Below are 23,121 nucleotides of genomic sequence, written 5' to 3' on the forward strand. Positions count from 1 at the left end.
AAGTGGGAAGAGAGCACATAAAGCTTCTTTGGTTTGCTTTTTCAAATATGGCATCATCAGACCATCCCCATTAGTGGTGGGTGTAGATGAACACTCCGGTCAGCCCATTCTAATCAGAATAATGCCTTGCTCTTAATGCATTCCTGATATTGATCTACTTTTTTACTTTCTCGTATACGAAGTATAAGGAAAATACTGTAATCGTCCACAGATTCAATGTCGAGATTTTGATGAATCTCTACGTTTTAGACCTCCCTGACTTTCTCGTATACAAAGAATTAAGAAAGTATTGGAATCGTCCAAAAATTATATTTCGAGACATTGATAAATCTTGACGTTTTACAACTCCTCGAGTCCGAAAATACTATTTCTGGAATTATGTCTGTGTATGTAAACACAATAACTACAGTATGCTTTCACTTAGGTCAACCAAATTTTATATACAAGTTTTAGACACAAAGCGTAGATTTCTAGCAACTTTTGGGCTATTTCCGTTAACCGGAAGTGGTACTTTACCTTTTATTCATACAGCTACAGAGTCCGTTTTATTCGACTTTACAATTATAATAACTGTTCATTATTAATTTGTTTAGTTGTTAATGGTTAATATACATAATATAAAAATATAATCCTTGTCTTGCGGATTACTCCTCAGATATCTATTCTCATATCTGAGCATACGAGAAAGTCTAGGGGAGACCACTCCCAATTTATTTCTCTTTAAATTACTGTGGCTACCTATAAGGAACTAAATGTTATTGGACTTCTCATACCTCTTCACTGTCATCTGCTTGCATAGCCTTGACTGAGAAAGTAGAAGTGCAAATGTATGATTAAAAAAAAAAAACTAATTTTAATGTTGAAAGCTTGGCTCTAGCTTCAATCTCCATGTAGAAAGTGAAAAGTTCAGGATGCTCATTTGAGCAAATATCTAAGAGTCAACTGAGAACATGGCAGGGCTAACAGCCTGAAACAGACTTGAAGGCAATTTAGTATACTGCAAAAAACAATGTTATTTAGGCTAAGCTTATAATGGAAAAGTAATTGTTAAAGATGACGAAGCTGATGGTTGCTATAAACATTTTAATAATAAGTTAAATAACTGAGGGAAGTGTATTACTTATTTTGTAAAATATCTGGTATGGCTGAGCCCCAGTGATTCTTAACGCTGAAACATCACTGATCCTGACATTCAGAAGAACACAACCAAAAGGCTACTGACTTCACTATGTACCAAGCAAAAATAAAAAGTAAAGCCAGTAGAAAAATAAAAAGTGAAACCAACAGAAATTACACACACCAATCATGTTTCAAGCAGCAGCACAAAAGAGCAATGTCAATACGCTGACCTTTATCCCGTTGAATGTCATCTGTGGAGACTTTAATGTCAAAAAAAAGTAGATTTTTCTCAAAGTACAATGTCACACAGAATTTAAAGCAAGGTATCATTTAAGGCAGCTTAATACCATAACTAGAAAATACAAAACACAAATATTTTTTATTAAGAGAACTCAGACAAAGCAGACAGTTATACAATAATACTGTCACAAGGCTCTAGACAAGTATACCTGTAATGCCTAATAGCTCCGTGCACTATGGCATCAAACTTATTCTTTTTGTAAAGTCAGCAGTGCTTGTATACACATTTAAATAACTTCAGCAGTTAGCTGACATTTTACTGGAAAATATAAGGTATGCAGTCTGTGATCACTACTCGGCCTCAAACCACAAAGAAACAAAAACATCACGAATGCTTCAAAATTCTGCAAATGTCATTATGATACCGTCATCATTGAAATTGTAGAATTTTGGTTTTATTTTGCTGAATTAAGGCATTATCTTTGATTCTAATTTATCTTTTCATGCTCACTTTACTTTATACTTAGTCCTGTTTAGGAAAAGCTACTACACTTGAAGGCCATACAAATATCAGCTGTTTGGAATTTGATTTGGTAAAGCTCATAAATATACCACATCTGTACAACTAATAATCATCACTTCCCAACAACCCTCAAATAACCAATTAAAAAAAGAAAAACAAAAACAAAATGGTCTGTCAGTATGCAGTGTTCTCATAATTTGCTTGTTCTCTCCTCAATAACCCAGAAATGTGTAGTTGCCATTCTTCCTCCATTCAAAGGATGAACAGCTCTAAAGACCTGGGAGAAAGATGAGGCAGACTACCTTGAATGACAAAAGAGACATGTGTGTGTGGAATTGACTAGGAGGTCGCCAGTACAGTGTGTGATTCACTTGTCCAACTCAAGAAATAAATTGAGTGATCTTGTTGGAAACCTGTATCTTCACATTGGCCTTGAATCACTGTTCCACTCAAGAATCACAACAAGGGGTAGATGGTACCACTCCGGTCCTTCTATTTCAACACGGGTTTCCACTTACATTTCTTTTAAATTTCACACTTCTCTCCAATGTATAAAACCATTAATGACTTTGGTCTCCTTTATTATATAAAACCCAAGAGCACATACTCCAATCACAGTTTTAAGGATAAACCAACCAATAGGGCCAAAGTCAATTATTCAGTCATTGAGACAGAATTTAAACTGACTGTGGGAGTTCCTGTGCCCCCGTAGTCTCAGACTCAGTACTGGGGTCATACAACTCCCAATTTCAGCTGCTGATTAGATGTTCATATTTCAACCCTCTGTTATTATTCTGACAATTGTGACTGTCATTAACAGATGCTAATGTTTTCAGCAGCTCCGTGTATGACTGTATATGTATGTGTACTTTTCTACTTTTATTTTTCTATTTTTATTTATTGATCACTCCTATTACTTTAATTTAATATTATTTATTGTATCAGTATGCTGCTGCTGAAGAATGTGAATTTCCCATTGGGATTAATAAAGTATCTATCTATCTATCTATCTATCTATCTATCTATCTATCTATCTATCTATCTATCTATCTATCTATCTATCTAATGATGATCAGAATTTCAGATGTTAGTCTGCAGAGAGAGAGCTATTGAGAAGAGTGGATACAGTATTATTATTATTATTATTATTACAATTAAATATCTAGGACCAGTGATAGACCTAGATAGAAATCAAGATGCAGTGATAACCCACAGAGTGCAGTCTAGATGAAACAATTCGAAGAAGGTATTAAGAGTATTGTGTGATCAAAAAATTAAGGCAAATGTTAAAGGTAAGCTTTTTTAAAACAGTGGTAAGACCGGCAGTGATGTATGAAATGAAACTGAGACATGGGCAGTAAAGGGAGCTTAAGAGAAGAAGTTAGATGTGGCAAATTATTAAATGTGTATTTGCAAAAAAAAAAAAAAAAAAAAACGAAATAGAATAGCTTAAATACTTTTATTAAAATCAAATCTTTATGTGAAAGTGATTGATTCTCCAAAACCTTGTAGTATTGCACACAGAACAACTCGTCAGTATCAAAAGGCAGCAAAACATTCTTTTGTAAAATACAGTGAAACTACCATTCATTCTTTCTTTCTTTAAAAAATTAAATCCCCATATACTGTACAAGATATTTTATTCTCTGCTCCAGTTCTTAATTTCACTTTCATACATTTCTCCCGGGCACAACTTATGTACATTTCATGAAAAGAATTAAATGCTACAAACACCTGCAGCATCTTACAGCATTTTAGGTAACTCTGTAGTGAATCATTGTGTAAACTTTCTTTGATTGTGAAATATATAAAGAGAACATAACATATTTTTCTTAGCCTGATATACATAAAACCATTACAATTATTCTCTTTTACAACACCCTGTTGTTCTGTATTGAATAAACATAACAGAGGTCATCAGTGCATAGCTTAAAACAGCAGCTCAATACAATATGGCAAAACCATCTTCTCAGACTCTAGCATTTAAGTAGTTATTTTTTTCATCGGTAGTGTTTATAGAATGCCCGTTACGCACAACAAAACAGCAATGTGCAATGCCAACAAGTACGTCAGGAAAAAGTAGCGAGATTTTGCTCTTGATGTCAGCATTTTAGAGCAATACAGACTACGTCCACGAAGCCACCTTCTGAAAGTGAGGGCACCACCCTTCACCTAGAAAAGAAACGAAGTGTTTATTGATGACGCAAAGTGTGCATTCATTAAACAACATGTTATCGTGTAAATGGAAAGATGCTCCTTCTCACCTTGCGTAGTACAACATGCTCGGTTGGATCTATTAATAATGCCTCGTGCTCCTCATCTGACTCTAGCTGAATGCTGTACTCCCTTTGAGAAGCCCTGGAGCTGCTTGAATGAGTACTGAAAAGACAAGTAAATCACTTTAGAATTTGTTTTTAGTATTATCCTGTACGCAAATAATTAATGTTATATTTACAGTTAAGTAAGAAAAAATGTCATTACCCTGTTTTTGTAAGGAATCTAACATGAGACTCTCACTTTAACTCTCAGTCCTGACTGCACACTTAATATCAAATACTCACCTTAGCAAAGTGAAATTCCTTATGTAAATAAAGGGTAACTTATTACAGAGCTACTGGACTGGGCCTCTTGCATGGTATGCAACATCTGGGACTCTCCATCTGATAAAGCAGATGCTGGAGCATCTTAGACATCAAATCCTGTTTGGCCAGTTTTATCTCTTGGTCAACGAAGGAAGAGACCACAACTTACCAGTGAGAGCCTTGATACACAGATCTATGCAAGAATTATCAATCAAAAGGTTGGTCTGGTGTTAACCCATGACACCAATGATAAATAATCACTCCTTCCTTTATAACTCAGTCGCAACACTAGCTTTCTGCATCAACTTAGCCTTGGTGAGATTTTGCTCCCTATAGTACACTCTATTGCTACGGTGTGGCCCACAACAAAGGTCTGAGAGCCCTGCTAGTACAAGGTAGAATTCTAGTGCCTGTCCTCATTAATAGAAAATAGCCAACAGTGGAATTGAACATGGTGCAGCGTACGGTTCAGCCTCACTAAAGTAAAGCAAGCTAAAAGAAAACTTTTAACCAGGCAAAAAATTTTGGATAGGAAATAAAATAAATAAGATAGCACCATATTTATAGAGGAACAAGAGAAAGAGATCAAGTAATCCTAGATTAATTTTTACTTGTTTTTATTGCCCTGAGTTTGAATATACTGTACATGCATACAGTACAGTTAGGTCCATAAATATTTGGACAGACACAACTTTTTTCTAATTTTGGTTCTGTACATTACCACAATGAATTTTAAATGAAACAACTCCGATGCAGTTGAAGTGCAGACTTTCAGCTTTAATTCAGTGGGGTGAATAAAACGATTGCATAAAAATGTGAGGCAACTAAAGCATTTTTTGAACACAATCCCTTCATTTCAGGGGCTCAAAAGTAATTGGACAAATTAAATAACTGGAAATAAAATGTTCATTTCTAATACTTGGTTGAAAACCCTTTGCTGGCAATGACAGCCTGAAGTCTTGAACTCATGGACATCACCGGATGCTGGGTTTCCTCCTTTTAAATGCTCTGCCAGGCCTTTACTGCAGCGGCTTTCAGTTGCTGTTTGTCTGTGGGCCTTTCTGTCTGAAGTTTAGTCTTCAACAAGTGAACTGCATGCTCAATTGGGTTAAGATCAGGTGACTGACTTGGCCATTCAAGAATTTTCCACTTCTTTGCTTTAATAAACTCCTGGGTTGCTTTGGCTGTATGTTTTGGGTCATTGTCCATCTGTATCATGAAACGCCGCCCAATCAATTTGACTGCATTTAGCTGGATTTGAGCAGACAGTATGTCTCTGAACACCTCAGAATTCATTTGGCTGTTTCTGTCCTGTGTCACATCATCAATAAACACTAGTGTCCCAGTGCCACTGGCAGCCATGCATGGCCAAGCCATCACACTACCTCCACCATGTTTTACAGATGATGTGGTATGCTTTGGATAATGAGCTGTTCCACGCATTCTCCATACTTTTTTCTTGCCATCATTCTGGTAGAGGCTGATCTTGGTTTCATCTGTCCAAAGAATGTTTTTCCAGAACTGTGCTGGCTTTTTTAGATTTTCTTTAGCAAAGTCCAATCTAGCCTTTCTATTCTTGAGGTTTATGAGTGGCTTGCACCTTGCAGTGCACCCTCTGTATTTACTTTCATGCAGTCTTCTCTTTATGGTAGACTTGGATATCCATACTCCTACCCCCTGGAGAGTGTCATTCACTTGGTTGGCTGTTGTGAAGGGGTTTCTCTTGACCATGGAAATGATTCTGCGATCATCCACCACTGTTGTCTTCTGTGGACGTCCAGGTCTTTTTGCGTTGCTGAGTTCATCAGTGCTTGCTTTCTTTCTCAGGATGTACCAAACTGTAGATTTTGCCACTCGTAATATTGTAGCAATTTCTCAGATGGGTTTTTTCTGTTTTAGCAGCTTAAGGATGGCTTCTTTTACCTGCATGGAGAGCTCCTTTGACCGCATGTTGTCTGTTCACAGCAAAATCTTCCACATGCAAGCACCACAACTCAAATCAACTCCAGGCCTTTTATCTGCTTAATTGATAATGACATAACGACGGACTTGCCCACACCTGCCCATGAAATAGCCTTTGAGTCAATTGTCCAATTACTTTTGAGCCCCTGAAATGAAGGGATTGTGTTAAAAAAATGCTTTAGTTGCCTCACATTTTTATGCAATCGTTTTGTTCACCCCACTGAATTAAAGCTGAAAGTCTGCACTTCAACTGCATCTGAGTTGTTTCATTTAAAATTCATTGTGGTAATGTACAGAACCAAAATTAGAAAAAAGTTGTCTCTGTCCAAATATTTATAGACCTAACTGTATATCCTGCTTTTACAGGCCTTTTGCTATGAATGAATTGAATTATTTTGCGTATTAAACAGAGCCTGTTTGGGTGATACGGAGAACAGCAAGTCTACTGCTTGCTGATATACATTGGTGGTAGTACTTATACAGTGATATTCCCATTTAAGATCAGTTAATGTACTCCTTAAATGAAATTAGTGCAAATTTTTTTTTTTTTTTTTTTTAAACTTATGAGGGATGGAAATACAGCGGGAGTACTGATCGGATCATGACATCATTCATGTGCAAAGCAAGCTGGTAATGATCTTATAGTATGCATGCATAAAAGCTCTGCATACAGCTGCTACAGCTGTGATGTCATGTTGGCCTTGCAAAGCATCATCTGGCATTTGGAAAACAATATTCGCCTTAAGAGGGCAGCAAAGTGTATTTCCAGGAAAATATTTGCCAAAGAAGGCTACCAACAAACGGTGTATATCTGCAGTGAAAGATGCTTTGCTGAATTTCACCAACCAATTATATGCTTTTCCAAAGCCCTGTTCTTTTTAATATACAATCAATACCAGCAATAATCCCTGAGGGACATCATTTTTAGCACGACCTAACTCTGAAAATGTTCCCCTCATCATAACCCTTTGTATGAGCCAATTTTGAAGCCAGGGTCATGTAAAGAATACTTTTTTTTGAGGAACATGTTATTTTTCATTGATGTTTTGAACCTCCTGTCTCTTCCTTATACACAACCTTATGTAATGTTCTTTCAGAATATAACCAATGTTCTAGCTAGCTTCCAGAGATACCGTTGTGCTTGAAAGTTTGTGAACCCTTTAGAATTTTCTATACGAGGGGGGACCCAAAAATAACCGGAAATATTTTTAAAACGTGTTTAATTTTCTGTACAAACTACAATTAGTCTCCTTCAAAGTACTCTCCATTGGCGGAAATACACTTATCTAACCGTTTGTTCCATTGTTCAAAACATTTTTTAAATTCGTCTGAAGTAATGCCCATTAATGCTCTGGTCGTTTCTTGTTTTACCTCTTCGACGTCAGCAAAACGCCTTCCTTTCAAGTCTTTTTTCATCCGAGGGAACAAAAAGAAATCACACGGAGCTAAATCCGGTGAGTAGGGTGGGTGGTTCAGGGTTGTCATACCGTTTCTTAACAAAAATTGGCGAATGCTGAGAGCAGTGTGAGATGGAGCGTTGTCATGATGAAGGAACCAATCGCCCGACTCCCACAAATCAGGGCGTTTCCTTCTCACACTGTTGCGCAACCTACTTTTACAAAAAAATTCACTGAACACAAGCACAACCTTCCAGACTGATGGCACTTGGCAGACTGACTTGTGAGGAGTGTAACTAGATCGCCCTAGCGGCCCAACCACGTACTACAAGTACCAACCTAACAACAACAAAATTCCGGTTATTTTTGGGTCCCCCCTCGTATTTCTGCTTAAATATGACCTAAAACATCATCAGATTTTCACTCAAGTCCTAAAAGTAGATAAAGAGAAACCAGTTAAACAAATGAGACAAAATATTATACTTGGTCATTCATTTATTAAGGAAAATGATCGAATATTACATATTTGTGAGTGGCAAAAGTATGTGAACCTCTAGGATTAGCAGTTAGTTTGAAGGTGAAATTAGAGTCAGGTGTTTTCAATCAATGGGATGACAATCAGGTGTGAGTGGGCACCCTGTGTTATTTAAAGAACAGGGATCTATCAAAGTCTGCTCTTCACAACACATGTTTCTGGAAGTGTATCATGGCACGAACAAAGGAGATTTCTGAGGACCTCAGAAAAAGAGTTGTTGATGCCCATCAGGCTGGAAAAGGTTACAAAACCATCTCTAAAGAGTTTGGATTCCACTAATCCACAATCAGACAGATTGTGTACAAATGGAGGAAATTCAAGACCATTGTTACCCTCCCCAGAAGTGGTCGACCAACAAAGATCACTCCAAGAGCAAGGTGTGTAATAGTCGGCGAGGTCACAAAGGACCTCAGGGTAACTTCTGAGCAACTGAAGGCCTCTCTCACATTGGCTAATGTTCATGTTCATGAGTCCACCATCAGGAGAACACTGAACAACAAAGGTGTGCATGGCAGGGTTGCAAGGAGAAAGCCACTGCTCTCCAAAAAAAACATTGCTGCTCGTCTGCAGTTTGCTAAAGATCACGTGGACAAACCAGAAGGCCATTGGAAGAATGTTTTGTGGACGGATGAGACCAAAATAGAACTTTTTGGTTTAAATGAAAAGAGTTATGTTTTGAGAAAGGAAAACACTGCATTCCAGCATAAGAACCTTATCCCATCTATGAAACATGGTGGTGGTAGTATCATGGTTTGGGCCTGTTTTGCTGCATCTGGGCCAGGACGGCTTGCCTTCATTGATGGAACAATGAATTTTGAATTATATCAGAGAATTCTAAAAGAAAATGTCAGGACATCAGTCCATGAACTGAATCTCAAGAGAAGGTGGGTCATGCAGCAAGACAACGACTCTAAGCACACAAGTCATTCTACCAAAGAATGGTTAAAGAAGAATAAAGTTAATGTTTTGGAATGGCCAAGTCAAAGTCCTGACCTTAATCCAATCAAAATGTTGTGGAAGGACCTGAAGCGAGCAGTTAATGTGAGGAAACCCACCAGCGTCCCAGAGTTGATGCTGTTCTGTACGGAGGAATGGGCTAAAATTCCTCCAAGCAGGTGTGCAGGACTGATCAACAGTTACTGGAAACGTTTAGTTGCAGTTATTGCTGCAAAGGAGGGTCACACCAGATACTGAAAGCAAAGGTTCATATAATTTTGCCACTCACAAATATGTAATATTCGATCATTTTCCTTAATAAATAAATGACCAAGTATATTATTTTTGTCTCATTTGTTTAACTGGTTTCTCTTTATCTACTTTTAGGACTTGAGTGAAAATCTGATGATGTTTTAGGTCATATTTATGCAGAAATATAGAAAATTCTAAAGGGTTCACAAACTTTCAAGCACAACTGTAATCCTGTCTGAAGTCTTATATGGAACGTCACAAAAAGAAAAACAAAAAAATAAAAACAAAGAATAACAACTAAACTCTTTTCAGAGCGTGACATATATAAATAACTGCAAAAAATGTCTTACCATATAGTCTGAAGCATAACATTTTGATATTGCCAAATTTTCTTCTTCATAAATCTGATGTGAACTTAATGTGGGTGCCAGCAAGTTGGAAGATGTATTTTAAGTAAAAACCAAGTCCTAAGTCAATATACATTTCTATTTTAAATGCTTACAAAAAACTGTTTTAAAGAGATAAAAACACATGGCACTGGAAATGAAGGCTGCTGTTCTCAACCTAAAATAATTCTAGACAATTGAAGTGCAAAATCTTAAGAATGGAAAGTTCACCTCTGAGCACTCTGTTCAACTAATTCTAATGCCTCTTCTGCTGCCTGTCGCCTGGTTTGTTCCTCTACAAGGCTCTCTGCCATTTGGGACAGTTCTTGTTGCGTAGAATCATACAGTTGTTCTGTTTCAGCCAGCCTTATCAAACAAACCAAAAAAAGCAAACAATAAGTCACAATTACTAAACATGGAGGAAAACACTTTTTAATATGCACATAGAAAACAAAGCCTCAAATAATGAATAATTTCAACATAACGTCTGCAAAATATTAACTTACATTATTTTTATACATTAGTTAAAATTAGCACTAATTATTTCCAGGCCTTTCATTTTTAAATAAAACTGAATAAATTTTAAATCATAACTTATCTTACCTTTTTACGAGTTCACCAATGTCAAGACTTACAGTGCTGGCACGTTCCTGTGGAGCTCCTGGGGGGACCTCAGCTGTTGATTCTCCCTGGAGTGGAAGCAACATATTACTTACATTGATATATTTTTAATTAAAAAAAAAATACTCCAGTTGCAACTTAATTTCATGCTTAAATATTTCACATGTATTGAATGGCAAAAAATTATATATAAAAAGGTCTACTGATTTATACAGTTTTGATGATTAAAAGGTAATCTTCTATCTTTCTGTCAGCTCTCAACTTCTATTTTTTTTATGCTTGGAAAACTAAAGGTAACTTTGAAAATAATGCTTCTTGCATTTCAATTTGCTGTCTGTATTACATGCTGTACCAATCAAACCATGTAACATAATGTAGAAATTTGGAAATCAGGGCAGAGTTTTATTCATTCAAATTCTAACCCAGTCACTGTTTGGAATTTAAAAGTCGACATCATACAAACAGGTATGTTTAAAGGTATGTTTAGCTAAATAGTGACAAAAAGTCGGAAAATAATTCTTCAGTGGGTGGCTAAATTTAGGTAGACGTGGAGATAGCGGGTGACATCATCCATTCCGCAGTTGCTAAACTACAAACGCAGCACCCTGAGACACTTGTGCTAATCACTGGAGACTTCAACCATGTAACGCTGGACAAAACATTACCTGCCTTCTCCCAGTATGTGGACTGTAACACCCGGAGAAATAGGACTATTGATCTATGGTATGCAAACGTTAAAGATGCATACAGCGCTACCCCGCTGCCTGCGCTTGGGAAAGCAGATCATAACCTGGTTCTGCTTCAGCCTCACTACAAACCAAGAGTGAGGGAGCTACCTACAACCACACGCTCATTCAGGAAATGGTCCCCTGAGGCAGAGCAGGCTCTGAGAGACTGCTTTGGAACTACAGACTGGGATATCCTGCAGGGATCTTATAGTGATAACATTGAGGAGGTTGTTGACTGCACTACTGACTACATCAACTTCTGTATGGACATTATAGTTCCAGTAAGAACAGTACCCTGCTATGCTAACAACAAGCCATGGATTACAAGTGACATCAAGGGCCTTTTGGACCAGAAGAAAAGGGCTTTTAAAGGTGGTGATCAGCATGAGCTTAAGCGCATACAGAAGGAACTCCGAGTCCAGCTCAGGGAGGCGACGGAGCAGTAGTTGCAGAATAACAGCATGAAGGAAGTGTGGGATGGGATGAAGATCATCACTGGCTACAGCTCGAAGCGGGGTGCCACCATTGAGAGAGATGTGGAGAGAGTAAACCAGATGAACAACTTTTTTAACAGGTTTGACCACCCTAACCCACTCTCACCTCGGAGTACTGCACCCTCCACCCATCCTCCTGCTGATACCAGCATAGGAGAGTTTACCCCAACCCACAATTACAGCAGCCCAGGTAAGCAGAGAGCTGAGGAGACTTTGTGCCACCAAAGCAGCGGTTCCAGATGGAGTATCGCCACGACTGCTGAAGGCCTGTGCTTTGGAGCTGGGGAGTCCTCTACAGCGCATCTTCAACCTGAGCCTGGAACAGGGGAGAGTCCCGAGGCTTTGGAAAACGTCTTGCATCACCCCAGCCCCAAAGGTATCACATCCTAGTGAGCTGAATGACTTCCGGCCTGTCGCTCTGATGTCACATGTGATGAAGACCATGGAGCGGCTGCTGCTTCACCGCCTGAGGCCACAGGTCCATCATGCCCTCGACCCTCTGCAGTTTGCATACCAAGAGAAGGTGGGAGCGGAGGATGCCATCATCTACATGCTACACCGATCCCTCTCCCACTTGGACAGAGGCAGTGACGCTGTAAGAATTATGTTTCTGGACTTCTCTAGCGCCTTCACCACCATCCAACCTTTGCTCGTTAGGGACAAGCTGACAGAGATGGGAGTAGATTCATACCTGGTGGCATGGATCGTGGACTATCTTAAAGACAGACCTCAGTATGTGCATCTCAGGAACTGCAGGTCTGACATTGAGGTCAGCAACACAGGAGCGCCGCAGGGGACTGTACTTTCTCCGGTCCTGTTCAGCCTATATACATCGGACTTCCAATACAACTTGGAGTCCTGCCACGTGCAAAAGTTCGCTGACGGCACTTCTATCGTGGGCTGCATCAGGAGTGGGCAGGAGGAGGAGAATAGGAACCTAATCAAGGACTTTGTTAAATGGTGCGACTCATACCACCTACACCCGAACACCAGCAAAACCAAGGAACTGGTGGTGGATTTTAGGTGGACCATGCCCTTCATGGACCCCGTGATCATCAGAGGTGACTGTGTGCAGAGGGTGCAGACCTATAAATACCTGGGAGTGCAGCTGAATGATAAATTGGACTGGACTGCCAATATTGATGCTCTGTGTAAGAAAGGACAGAGCCGACTATACTTCCTTAGAAGACTGGCATCTTTCAACTTCTACAATAAGATGCTGCAGGTGTTCTATCAAACAGTTGTGGCGAGCGCCCTCTTCTATGCGGTGGTGTGCTGGGGAGACAGCATAAAGAAGAGGGACGCCTCACGCCTGGACAAACTGGTGAGGAAGGCAGGCTCTATTGTAGGCATGGAGCTGGACAGTTTGACATCTGTGGCAGAGCGATGGGCGCTGAGCAGGCTCCTGTTAATCATGGAGAATCCACTGCATCCACTAAACAGTATCATCTATAGAAAGAGGAGCAGCTTCAGCAACAGACTGAGGAGACGTTCCTCCCCCACACTATGCGACTCTTCAATACCACCCGGGGGGGTAAACGTTAACATTATTCAAAGTTATTGTCTGTCTGTATACCTGCATTGTTATCACTCTTTAATTTCATATTTTCTTTATCAGTATGCTGCTGCTGGAGTATGTGAATTTCCCCTTGGGATTAATAAAGTATCTATCTACCTATAACATTGAACAGAAAATCTCCAGCCCATCCTCGGAATATACAAATGCCTGAAAACATCCAAGCTGTAAGGGCATCAATTTTGCAGTCTCCTAGACATTCAGCGCACAACCATGCTTCTGCCTTAGGCATTTTCAACACGTCTTTGAGGAGGATTTTAGATGCGGACCTTAATTTCCATCCATAAAAAATGACGGTAGTGCAGGAACTCTCTGAGAGAGACTGGGAGAGCCACAGAAAGTTGTGCATGAATATTCTGTAAACCGTTCATCAAGATGCCATACATTTCCATTTGAATGGTTGCGTAAATAAGTAAAACATTCGCTATTGGGCTGAAACCAACCGTTGTGAACTTCATCACAGACCCCTGCACAGTGACCATGTTACAGTTTGGTGCGCGCAGTTGTAGAAGCAGGCATTGTAGGCCCTTACTTTTTTGAGGAGTCTGGAACAACGGTCACCGTTACTTCAGAACGTTACATTGAAATACTAAACTTTTTGCGTCCCCAACTGGAAGAAATGGATGTGGTGGATGCCTGGTTTGGTTTCAACAGTGCGGAGCAACAGCTCATACGGAGTGGAGATCCATGCAAGTTTTGCGGGGGATGTTTCCAGGGAAGCTGATCTGTCGGTGGCCTTCACGTTCACCTGATCTCACGCCATGCGATTTCTGCTTGTGGGGCTATCTCAAGTCGAACGTATACAAACATCGATCCTCAAAACTTTGAAGCTTTCAAAGACTCTATTTGCCACAAAGTTGCTGCTATTCCCCTTGAAATAGCCAAATGAGTCATGCGAGTGTTCAGAAATCGTCCTGAAGAGTGTAATGTTAACCTTGAAGACATCATTTTTAAAACACAGTGAAAAAAATGTATTTTGTATACCCTTTCTTGTGTAGTAATGAAATTTATTTTATCTTGTAGCATTTTTATAGAATAAACCTTTGAAATGTGGTAATTCTTTCTGGCTCACACTGTATTTTCAATAATACTTTTTCCTGTATGCTTACAAATGGGGCCACAACATAAGTTGGGCTACCAGAAAGATACTTTCAGTACTACAGTTATCCCACCTTTGCATTCCTATTTTCAATTCCCATTTGTGCTGTTCTGTTTTAGAAATGCTGTTTATCAGCCATAGTTAGTCGATTTCTACTGTATTGCCCAATTTTATCAGTAATTGGGTAGCAGTATCTTTTACTAAAAGGTCACTGGTTGAATGAACTATAACTACTGTGTTTCCCCGAAAATAAGACCTACTCCAAAAATAAGCCCTAGCATGATTTTCAGGCTGCTCTGTAATATAAACCCTACTCCAAAAATAAGCCCTAGTCAAGATAGTCTGCTGAAAAGTAAGGCACCTAAGGCCAGGTTTATACTTCACACAATGTGACGCGTGTGCCCAAAACATCCATTAAATTCCCGAGGACACCTTGCCACAATATCTCTGAAAAGGGTGCTTAATGATTACATCCATCAATTTGGGGATGCACCCATTCCAGCAGTATTAACGCAAGGCAGAAACCAAATTCTGTGGATGGAGCATCAGCTCATCGCAAGGTGAACACATATGCACACACACATGCACTGGTGTCATTGTAGATTCACCAAATCCCCAGACCTTCATGTCTTTGGATAGAAAACTGAGCACACTGTGGAAACCCACCAAGAAATGCAAACTCCAGGCAGGGATCACAAGGGACGTGACTCCCTGCGAGACAGCAGCGCAACCGCTCTGCCACCATGCCACCCCATATGTGTAACTATTAACAGTATTCATTATTTAAACAAAGTTAACGATTTATCTGTAAAATGTAACATACATATTTTAATGCATTTCATCATGAAAGTGATATCAAGTATAAATTACAGAGCTGGAATATCATAAATTTAATGTGTTCTGTGTGGCGATCTATTGCTGCTGTCAGGTCAGGAGGAAGCCCCAGAAGCGCATAGCGATTTAACAACTGAGTTGGTTTTAGGATGACGTTTACGACAGTCTACTTTAAAGATAAAGTAAACTACGAGGTTAAAGTGGACATTTCGAGGTTAAAGCCAAAATTTTTATTTTAATCACAAAACAGACATTTTCATTATGTCCTTATTTTTTTTTCTCTGTGGAACAAATAGGCAATATTCCAAAACAGTTCTGATATACAAAAATCTCTTAGGATGTTGATTATTAACTGACCTTACACTGTAGCATTGTTAGTCAAAAAACAACTCTCAAATTTAAATCTGTTTCTCTAAGGGCAACACTCATGGCACCACCACAAATCAGTCTTTGTTGAAGTCAGTTTTCTGTCCTGGTCTTGGAACATTATTCCATTTCACAGAAAAGCAAGTAATAAAAACTACCAGAGATTTTGCCTTCTCCGAATAGCAACAGATATTTAAAACAATCATTTTAAGTTAAGAAATGCAAGACAATTAAATTTTGTTTAAATTGAAAAAAATTTATACTATAATATGACTACATAGGGCTGGGCAATATGGACTAAAAATCACATCTCAATATTTTTTAGCTGAATGGCAATATACGATATACAGGCAGTCCCCGGGTTACGTACGAGATAGGGACTGTAGGTTTGTACTTAAGTTGAATTTGTATGTAAGTCGGAACAGGTACATTATTTTAACAAATGCTATTGTTGACCGAATGTAACCAAGTGCTCTGCCAATGAATGATGGAATTTCACCTCTTTCTGACTTTTTTACTATTTCTACTTTATTTTCAATGGTGATGGTTTTTCTCTTCTTTACTATATCACCAGCACTTGCATCAGGTTTGTGTTTCAGAGACATTGTTGAAGGGTGAAGACAAAAGGTTAAGATGAGCTCTTCTGCACAGCACTGTACTGCTATCACAGCAGGAAGGCACCAGTCATCAACACATCTGATGTATAGGGTGGTCCAGATCTAATTATGCAATTTTCATTATGCTATAACTTATTCAGTTTATTACATAGAAAATCACCCGAAAAATCCCGGACCATCGAGAAGTGTATGAACTGACGACATGAAGAATTATCTTCTCGCCGAACTGGAATCGTCCCTGCAAAAATCAGTCATCCAGATGATCTGGATCTACATAATTAGATCTGGACCACCCTGTACTGACGAGACAACTTCCTGCTATGTGCGTAACAGTACAAGCAGGCTTGCTATTGAGAATGAATGGGGGCAGCAAGGGGCGGTTCATCACCAGCCCACCTCACAGTCACCTCCACTACAGTATGCTGCCTGCAGCGTACGCAACACCACTGCCCCCATTCAACATGCAGCCATCCGAGGCACACTACAATGCTACCCCCTCGCCGCCCCGTTCAGCCACAACCGGATCACCGCTTGCAGCATTACCAGTTGCGCACCTACAACGAGCGTGGCAGCCGTATGTGGTGGGCGGGCAGCGAAATCGCTTGCCGCCGGGAGCCACCCGAGGAACACTACACTGCGTGAGCAGCGAAATCGCCCCCCTCCAGCCTCTGTCCAGCCACCGCTTGCATCATCTGCAGGCCGAAGATGATGGAGCAGCTGTTACTGAGGCGCATGCGTCGCAGCTGCGGCCCCATTCGTATGTCGTAGGTCAGATGTCCGTAACCTGGGGACTATCTGTATCTCAATATTTTTTCTTCCCATAAAGTAATAACAAGAAGACAGTTCTGAGTGAAAGCCAAATGTCATATAGGAACTTTTATTAACATACAGCTGTAGATGCATATGCATATATTAAATAACAATGCTCCCTAAATAAAATAATGTCATTTTTCTGCATAACAAAAGACTCACAGCTGTGCAATTAAGAACATGTAAACAGAAAATATACAGAGCAAAAATAATAAAAGGCCAACTTGCTCTTTAAAAAGTGGGATTCCAGAGAAGTAGAGAGTTCTTTCTTTACCAAAGTGCTTCCTCCTGTGTGTAGTCCTGTACAAACATCTACAACTTTGTGCAAATAACAAAACATGTAACAAATGGCAAAAGAAAACAAGTGACAACTTTCTTACACAGAAATGGCCCGGGTGATGCGGGCATCATCCGAACATGTCCTGTAACACATAAAATACACAAAAAATCACTTTCATTTTTATGGATAGAGACAGATCAATCAAAGGAAAATTAACATCCATCTGTGTTTAGTAGGGATGTATAAGATTTAACTATGTGTGTAAACTGTGTTGTGTAATGTGTAACCTACAAATGGTTTTAATTAAGCTATTTTGATAAAATCACCAGCAAATGAGAGAAACAGATGTATATTTTTATACATACTTTTCAATCTCAAACACTTCTGTATTTAAAGTGCATCCGTGTCTCTTCTTAAGCGGAGTGGTGGCTCTGGTGGTAAAGATTTGCTGGTGGTGCCAGGTTTGAATCCCGCAACTTCCAGAACACTTCTTCGTGTACTTGAGCATGACCCTTAACCACAATTGCTTCCTCCTACGTATGACATTAACCTGCATCCGGGCCTGCAAGTGGCCCTCCAACTTACACGGAAAACTTGGGGGTTGGTGGCAGAATTGGCACTCCAGCCATCATAAAAACCTTCATGCAGCTCCACATGGAGTTGCGTGGTGCTAAGGCATCACCCATTACGCATCATGTGTGACAGGTACAGCCATGCACTGTGTACAGCGCATGCTCCCCCTTCTTTTTCCTGTCTCTTCTCAGCTGGGGCTCTCATTCAGTGTCACAATCCTCAGTCTAACACACGCATGCACGAATTCCAATAGGGCTGATATTTTATGTAGCAAAGTTTCAATTTCATAAGTGATAGCTGTATAAACTTAAAAATTTCAAATAGATTATCTTATGGTCAATGGTCATATTTAGCTCTGTAAGTGGTTCTATAAAACTTTTTACATAAATATTTTAGGGTGGGCAGATGGCAAAAAAAAGCTACAAATGTCGATAAAACTCACCATTACGTTATAGGTAGACCCACTTTGCTTGGAGGACTGTTAGACTCGTTGACTTGACGTTGAATCCCTGCCTATGTGTGAGTAGCTTAGTGTAAACAATGTCTAGAATGGCATCAACATCGGGTGAAAGAGTGAAGCGAATGAGCAAAGCAAAATACTCAGTGGATGACATTTTGCGTATATTTTATTATTTTGAATTGGACTCTGAATTGTCGGACTATGATTTGGTGCAAGTGACCTAGAGATCGAGATCTGAAATTAAAGTGAGGTACTAGCATCAACTGATCAAACCCCTGCTGACACACCCAGCTGCTGCAGCTGCCAGACCTCTAACACATAGCTACAGCACACTGTATTCTGTCCCCAAATGCTGTATTAGCGAGGCTTCTCTCCAAAGACCCAGTCCGTACGGAGTGTGCGTCGCCCCACTGGTTGTAGTGAACATGGACAGATAGTTTTACTCACCAAGAAAGTCAAGGCTGAGAATCTGTATACTTTAATATAGATTTCTGGCAAGAAGTCATACAAGTATTAGGACGTGAAAACTATGACAACTCGAAGGTAAAATGACGATAATTTCCTTAACCTAAAATACAATATGGCGGAAGGTCAAGTAAAGACTAAAGCAGCACCAATAGCAAAAAGGGAGCTAGGGACACACCAATATGTATTAATTAAATAGAGGGTGGAGGTAGGAATGTACCAAACAGTCTAATAACAATATTAACACAGGCTGCAGTAGCAGCACACACACCATGCAGCAACAAATGTTTTATAGATAGATAGATAGATAGATACTTTATTAATCCCAATGGGAAATTCATGTCAATTTATGTTGATTTATGTGAAAAACTATTGCTTTGTGTGCTTTTTAGAAACCAGAGTTTTTTGGAAAAATATTCAGCCCTGGGAGAAAATGGGGAAAAAAAAATCTGCTATATGATAAGCCACTACTCATAAGGCACAGCACGGGTATAGGAGTTTTGTAATGTGATTTATTTTGGGGCAGAAGGCTGGGAAGGCTTCTGGACTACAGCACGCATTTTCACACACTCTTCGTACCGCACTTTATGGCGCTGTTGTAAATGGTGGAAAAGATTAGTAGCGCTCAGAACTTTTGTCGGGACATGTTTTCTGCATTCTGTACAGAATGCATTATTCTGCTGCTCACCTGACACTTTGAACCTGAACCATCTCCAAATAATTTGCCCATTGTTTTTCTTTTTACCAACCAGCTTTTCTTCAATAGCTTCTTTCGTGTCTTTATTCGTCTCCATCCTGTTGCTGCCTGCAGGACTTATCAAGTGAAGTGGTGGGGGAGGGGCGAGTTGTGTTTAGAGAGGGAAAGAGATGGGGCAGGGTGAAGTTGTGCGAGAGACGAACAGGGAGAAGAGAAACGCAAACTGGTGGCAGTACGAGAATAATTTTAACGCAACACAGACTCAATATAAAAAATATTGTCTCATCCTATATCTCATATGAAAATATGTTGATATTTTTTATAAACTCGATATATCGTCCAGCCTTATGGTTCTCAACACTTCAGTTAATATAATAGAAAAACAGAAGTTGGAAAGTAGATTGCTGTAAGATCATGCTATATCTTTTGTATTCTACGGTATTGCACACACCATAAAGAAAACAAAAAAGGGCAGCCAGTCTTACATGTAAATTATACCCTTTTATTAAAGGATAATTCTGAAATATAATCACTTGAGATTTCAGATTATTCCTTCAATATTTGTAATGCTGCAGTTAGGAGAGTTGATATCAAGTACTGCAACAAAAACCTGCTGGTCAGATAAGTGATGTGATTCTTGTATCCCTTTTAATAGTTACACCTTCTCACTTGGAGACAGTTTTTTTTCATCCTTGAAAGATTTGTATTTAGCAAACATACACTGAAACAATTTAATATATAAAATAAAGACAGCCTGTCAAAAACTACATGCATTTGTAGGGTTAATATGAATCTCTACTTATTACCCTTTCTGTTTTATTGTGTCCCTGTGAATCCAAGGCCATTTATTAAAAAGTCAATAAATACTGAAAATGTCAACAAATTAAAAAAATATGTACCACTTAATATTCTCAAACCCACTTAATTCAGTTCAGTTCAGGGTCATGGCAGCCTGAAGCTGTGGCTTAGATGCCAGTCTACTATATAGCCCACGCAAGAACACACGCACACTCATAATTTGTAATTAAAAATTAACCTATAGACCCTGAGGATGCGAGAATAAAACCGGAGAATCCAGAAGAAAAAACACGTAGACAAGGGGAGAACATGCAAAATCCATATGAACAACAACCAGAAGCAGCATTCAAACCCAGGATGCTGGGTCTATGAAGCAGCAGTGCTAGCCACTGCTTCACGTTACTGCCAAACTATACATTATTTGTAACCATATTTGCTATATTCAAAAAAACATCAAAAATATAAGCAATAATTTCCTTACTTGTCTTTGCCCTTCAAAAGAATCCTGTAAAGGCTGCATATGTAACTGGCTTTCAAGCCAGTAGCAACGATTCTGCAGCTGAGTATAATGCACCTGAGTGTCTCTTAAAGTCTGCGTAATTGCTTTTAACTGGGTAGACAGGGCCATCTTCTCTTCCATTGTCTGCATTAACTATGAAACCAGAAAGAAACACAATTAAGTAAGCTATATAAATATTCTTAGATGATTACACATTATATTTCAATTTCAAAATTAACAAATTTCACTAGATATGAAAAAATGATTATATATCTAATTATTACAAAAATAAATATATTTAAGCCCAAATACAAAGAATCCATGAGAACATATACAAATAGTCCCAAATCACTCACAACATGCTAATGAAGTTATCATTATAGATTAAACTATGATTTTTATCAATAATCATCAATACAGATGTCAATTTTGTTTTAACTTAGAACAGGCTAGGCAACAATAGGCCATTTAGCCCACTTAATAATTCTAAAATAACATCAAGTCTAGTTTTGAAAATCCCTAAAGTCCAACTCTTTACCACACCACTTGGTAACTTATCCCACGTGTCTATGACTCTCCGTGTAAAGAAAAACATCCTATGTTTGTGCGAAATTTACTCTTAACATGTTTCCAAACGTGCTTCCGTGTTCTTGTTGAACTCATTTTAAAGTAACTATCTTGATTCACTGTACTAATTCCCTTTATAATTTTAAACACTTCAGTCATGTCAGCCTCTTAATCTGCCTTTGCTTAAACTGTAAAGGTTCAACTCTTTTAATCTTTCTCATAACTCATCCCATATAGCCCTGTAATCAGCCTAGTCGCTCTCCTCTGGAGTTTTTCCAGTGCTGCTATGTCCTTTTGTAGCCTGGAGACCAAAACTGTACGCAGTACTCCAGGTGAGGCCTCACCAGTGTGTTATAAAGCTTGAGCAAAACCTCCTTGGACTTGTACTCTACACATCGTACTATATAACCTAACATTCTGTTAGCTTTCTTAATGGATTCTGAACACTCTCTGGCAGTTGATAATGTCTAGTCCACCATGACTCCTAAATCCTACTCATTAGGTTAACTCTTGATTTTCATTGTAAGTGCGTTGTATTGTGTATTCAAACCTAACATTTTTACTTCCTACATGTAATACTTTACATTTACTTACATTAAATTTTCCTCTGCTACAAATCTGCCCAAGCGAGTATTCTGTCAAAGTCCCTCTGTAATGATTCAGTAGATTCTAAATTATCTGCCAATCCACCTATCATGGTATCATCTGCAAACTTAACCAGCTTATTACTTATATTCCTCTCCAAATCATGTAACACTGACCTCTGTGTAACACCATTCTTAACATCTGCCAATTTTGACAGGGTTCCTCACACTAATTTTGCACCCCTCTACAACACCACCCTAAACTCCCACTTCCTTTAGTTTGATACCCAACCTCTCATGTGCCACCTTATTAAATTCTTTATGAAAGTCAAGATAAATAATATCATATGCTCCATTTTGATCATATCCATTTGTTGCTTCTCACAGAATTCGAGCATGTTGCTAAAACATGACCTCCTGCTTCTGAACTCATGTGTTGCTCAATCCTACCCTTAATAATTCTTTCCATTAATTTAACTGTCATAAATGTTAAGCTTACAGGCCTATAGCTTCTTGGATCTGCCTGGTCACCCTTTTATATAATGGGATAATATTTGCCATTTTCTAGTCCTTCAGAATTTCCCCAGTGCACAGTGACTTCCTAAAAAAAATGCGCTGTTTATATATGCACTGTGGATTAGTGTGAATACCACAGTAAACACAATGAGCATTTAATATAAAAATATAGGTAATTCCAAAGTATTCTTTTTTTTTTTTTTACAATTGTATCCAAGATGAAGCAAAAAAAATTGATTTGAGCTGTCAGATCAAATATTACTATTTGAATACAACTAAAATTTGCAAGACCAACATTTGATTGTAAAAGAATGGTTATTTATTTATCTCACATTAATTTTGACATTGTGTTACTCCAGACATGCTATAGTATGTAGTGCTGCACTACTTTTTTAGATATGTTTTTACACATTACTTCCACTTTCAGCCTTTCATTATTTTGAAAGGTTAGTTTATTATCTTTAATAGATAGGCACTCCTTCACAAAGTATTCTGGGACATTTTTTCCCCAACTGCTCTATTTTTTCGATATAAAGGTGCATGTACTGAGAATAGATTTCCGGTGCAATAGAAATATTAAATTAGTTTTCAAAGCTAATTTTATA

General features: G+C 38.8%; 1 protein-coding gene across 1 annotated transcript in view; it reads right to left on the reverse strand.

Annotated features, from left to right (window-relative positions):
* Nucleotides 1-3,324: 3,324 nt before the first annotated feature.
* Nucleotides 3,325-23,121, reverse strand: part of LOC114645906 (golgin subfamily B member 1-like) — a 94,334-nt gene continuing 74,537 nt past the window's right edge. The window contains exons 26-30 of the mRNA XM_051923128.1: nucleotides 20,832-21,002; nucleotides 10,536-10,621; nucleotides 10,164-10,298; nucleotides 4,147-4,261; nucleotides 3,325-4,054 (exon numbers count right to left, since the gene is read on the reverse strand). Coding sequence (XP_051779088.1) covers nucleotides 3,896-4,054; nucleotides 4,147-4,261; nucleotides 10,164-10,298; nucleotides 10,536-10,621; nucleotides 20,832-21,002 — 666 coding nt within the window. The 3' untranslated portion in view covers nucleotides 3,325-3,895. The remainder of the gene's footprint in view (nucleotides 4,055-4,146; nucleotides 4,262-10,163; nucleotides 10,299-10,535; nucleotides 10,622-20,831; nucleotides 21,003-23,121) is intronic.

This window comes from Erpetoichthys calabaricus, chromosome 2 (assembly GCF_900747795.2).
Source record: "Erpetoichthys calabaricus chromosome 2, fErpCal1.3, whole genome shotgun sequence".
Classification (NCBI taxonomy): domain Eukaryota; kingdom Metazoa; phylum Chordata; class Cladistia; order Polypteriformes; family Polypteridae; genus Erpetoichthys; species Erpetoichthys calabaricus.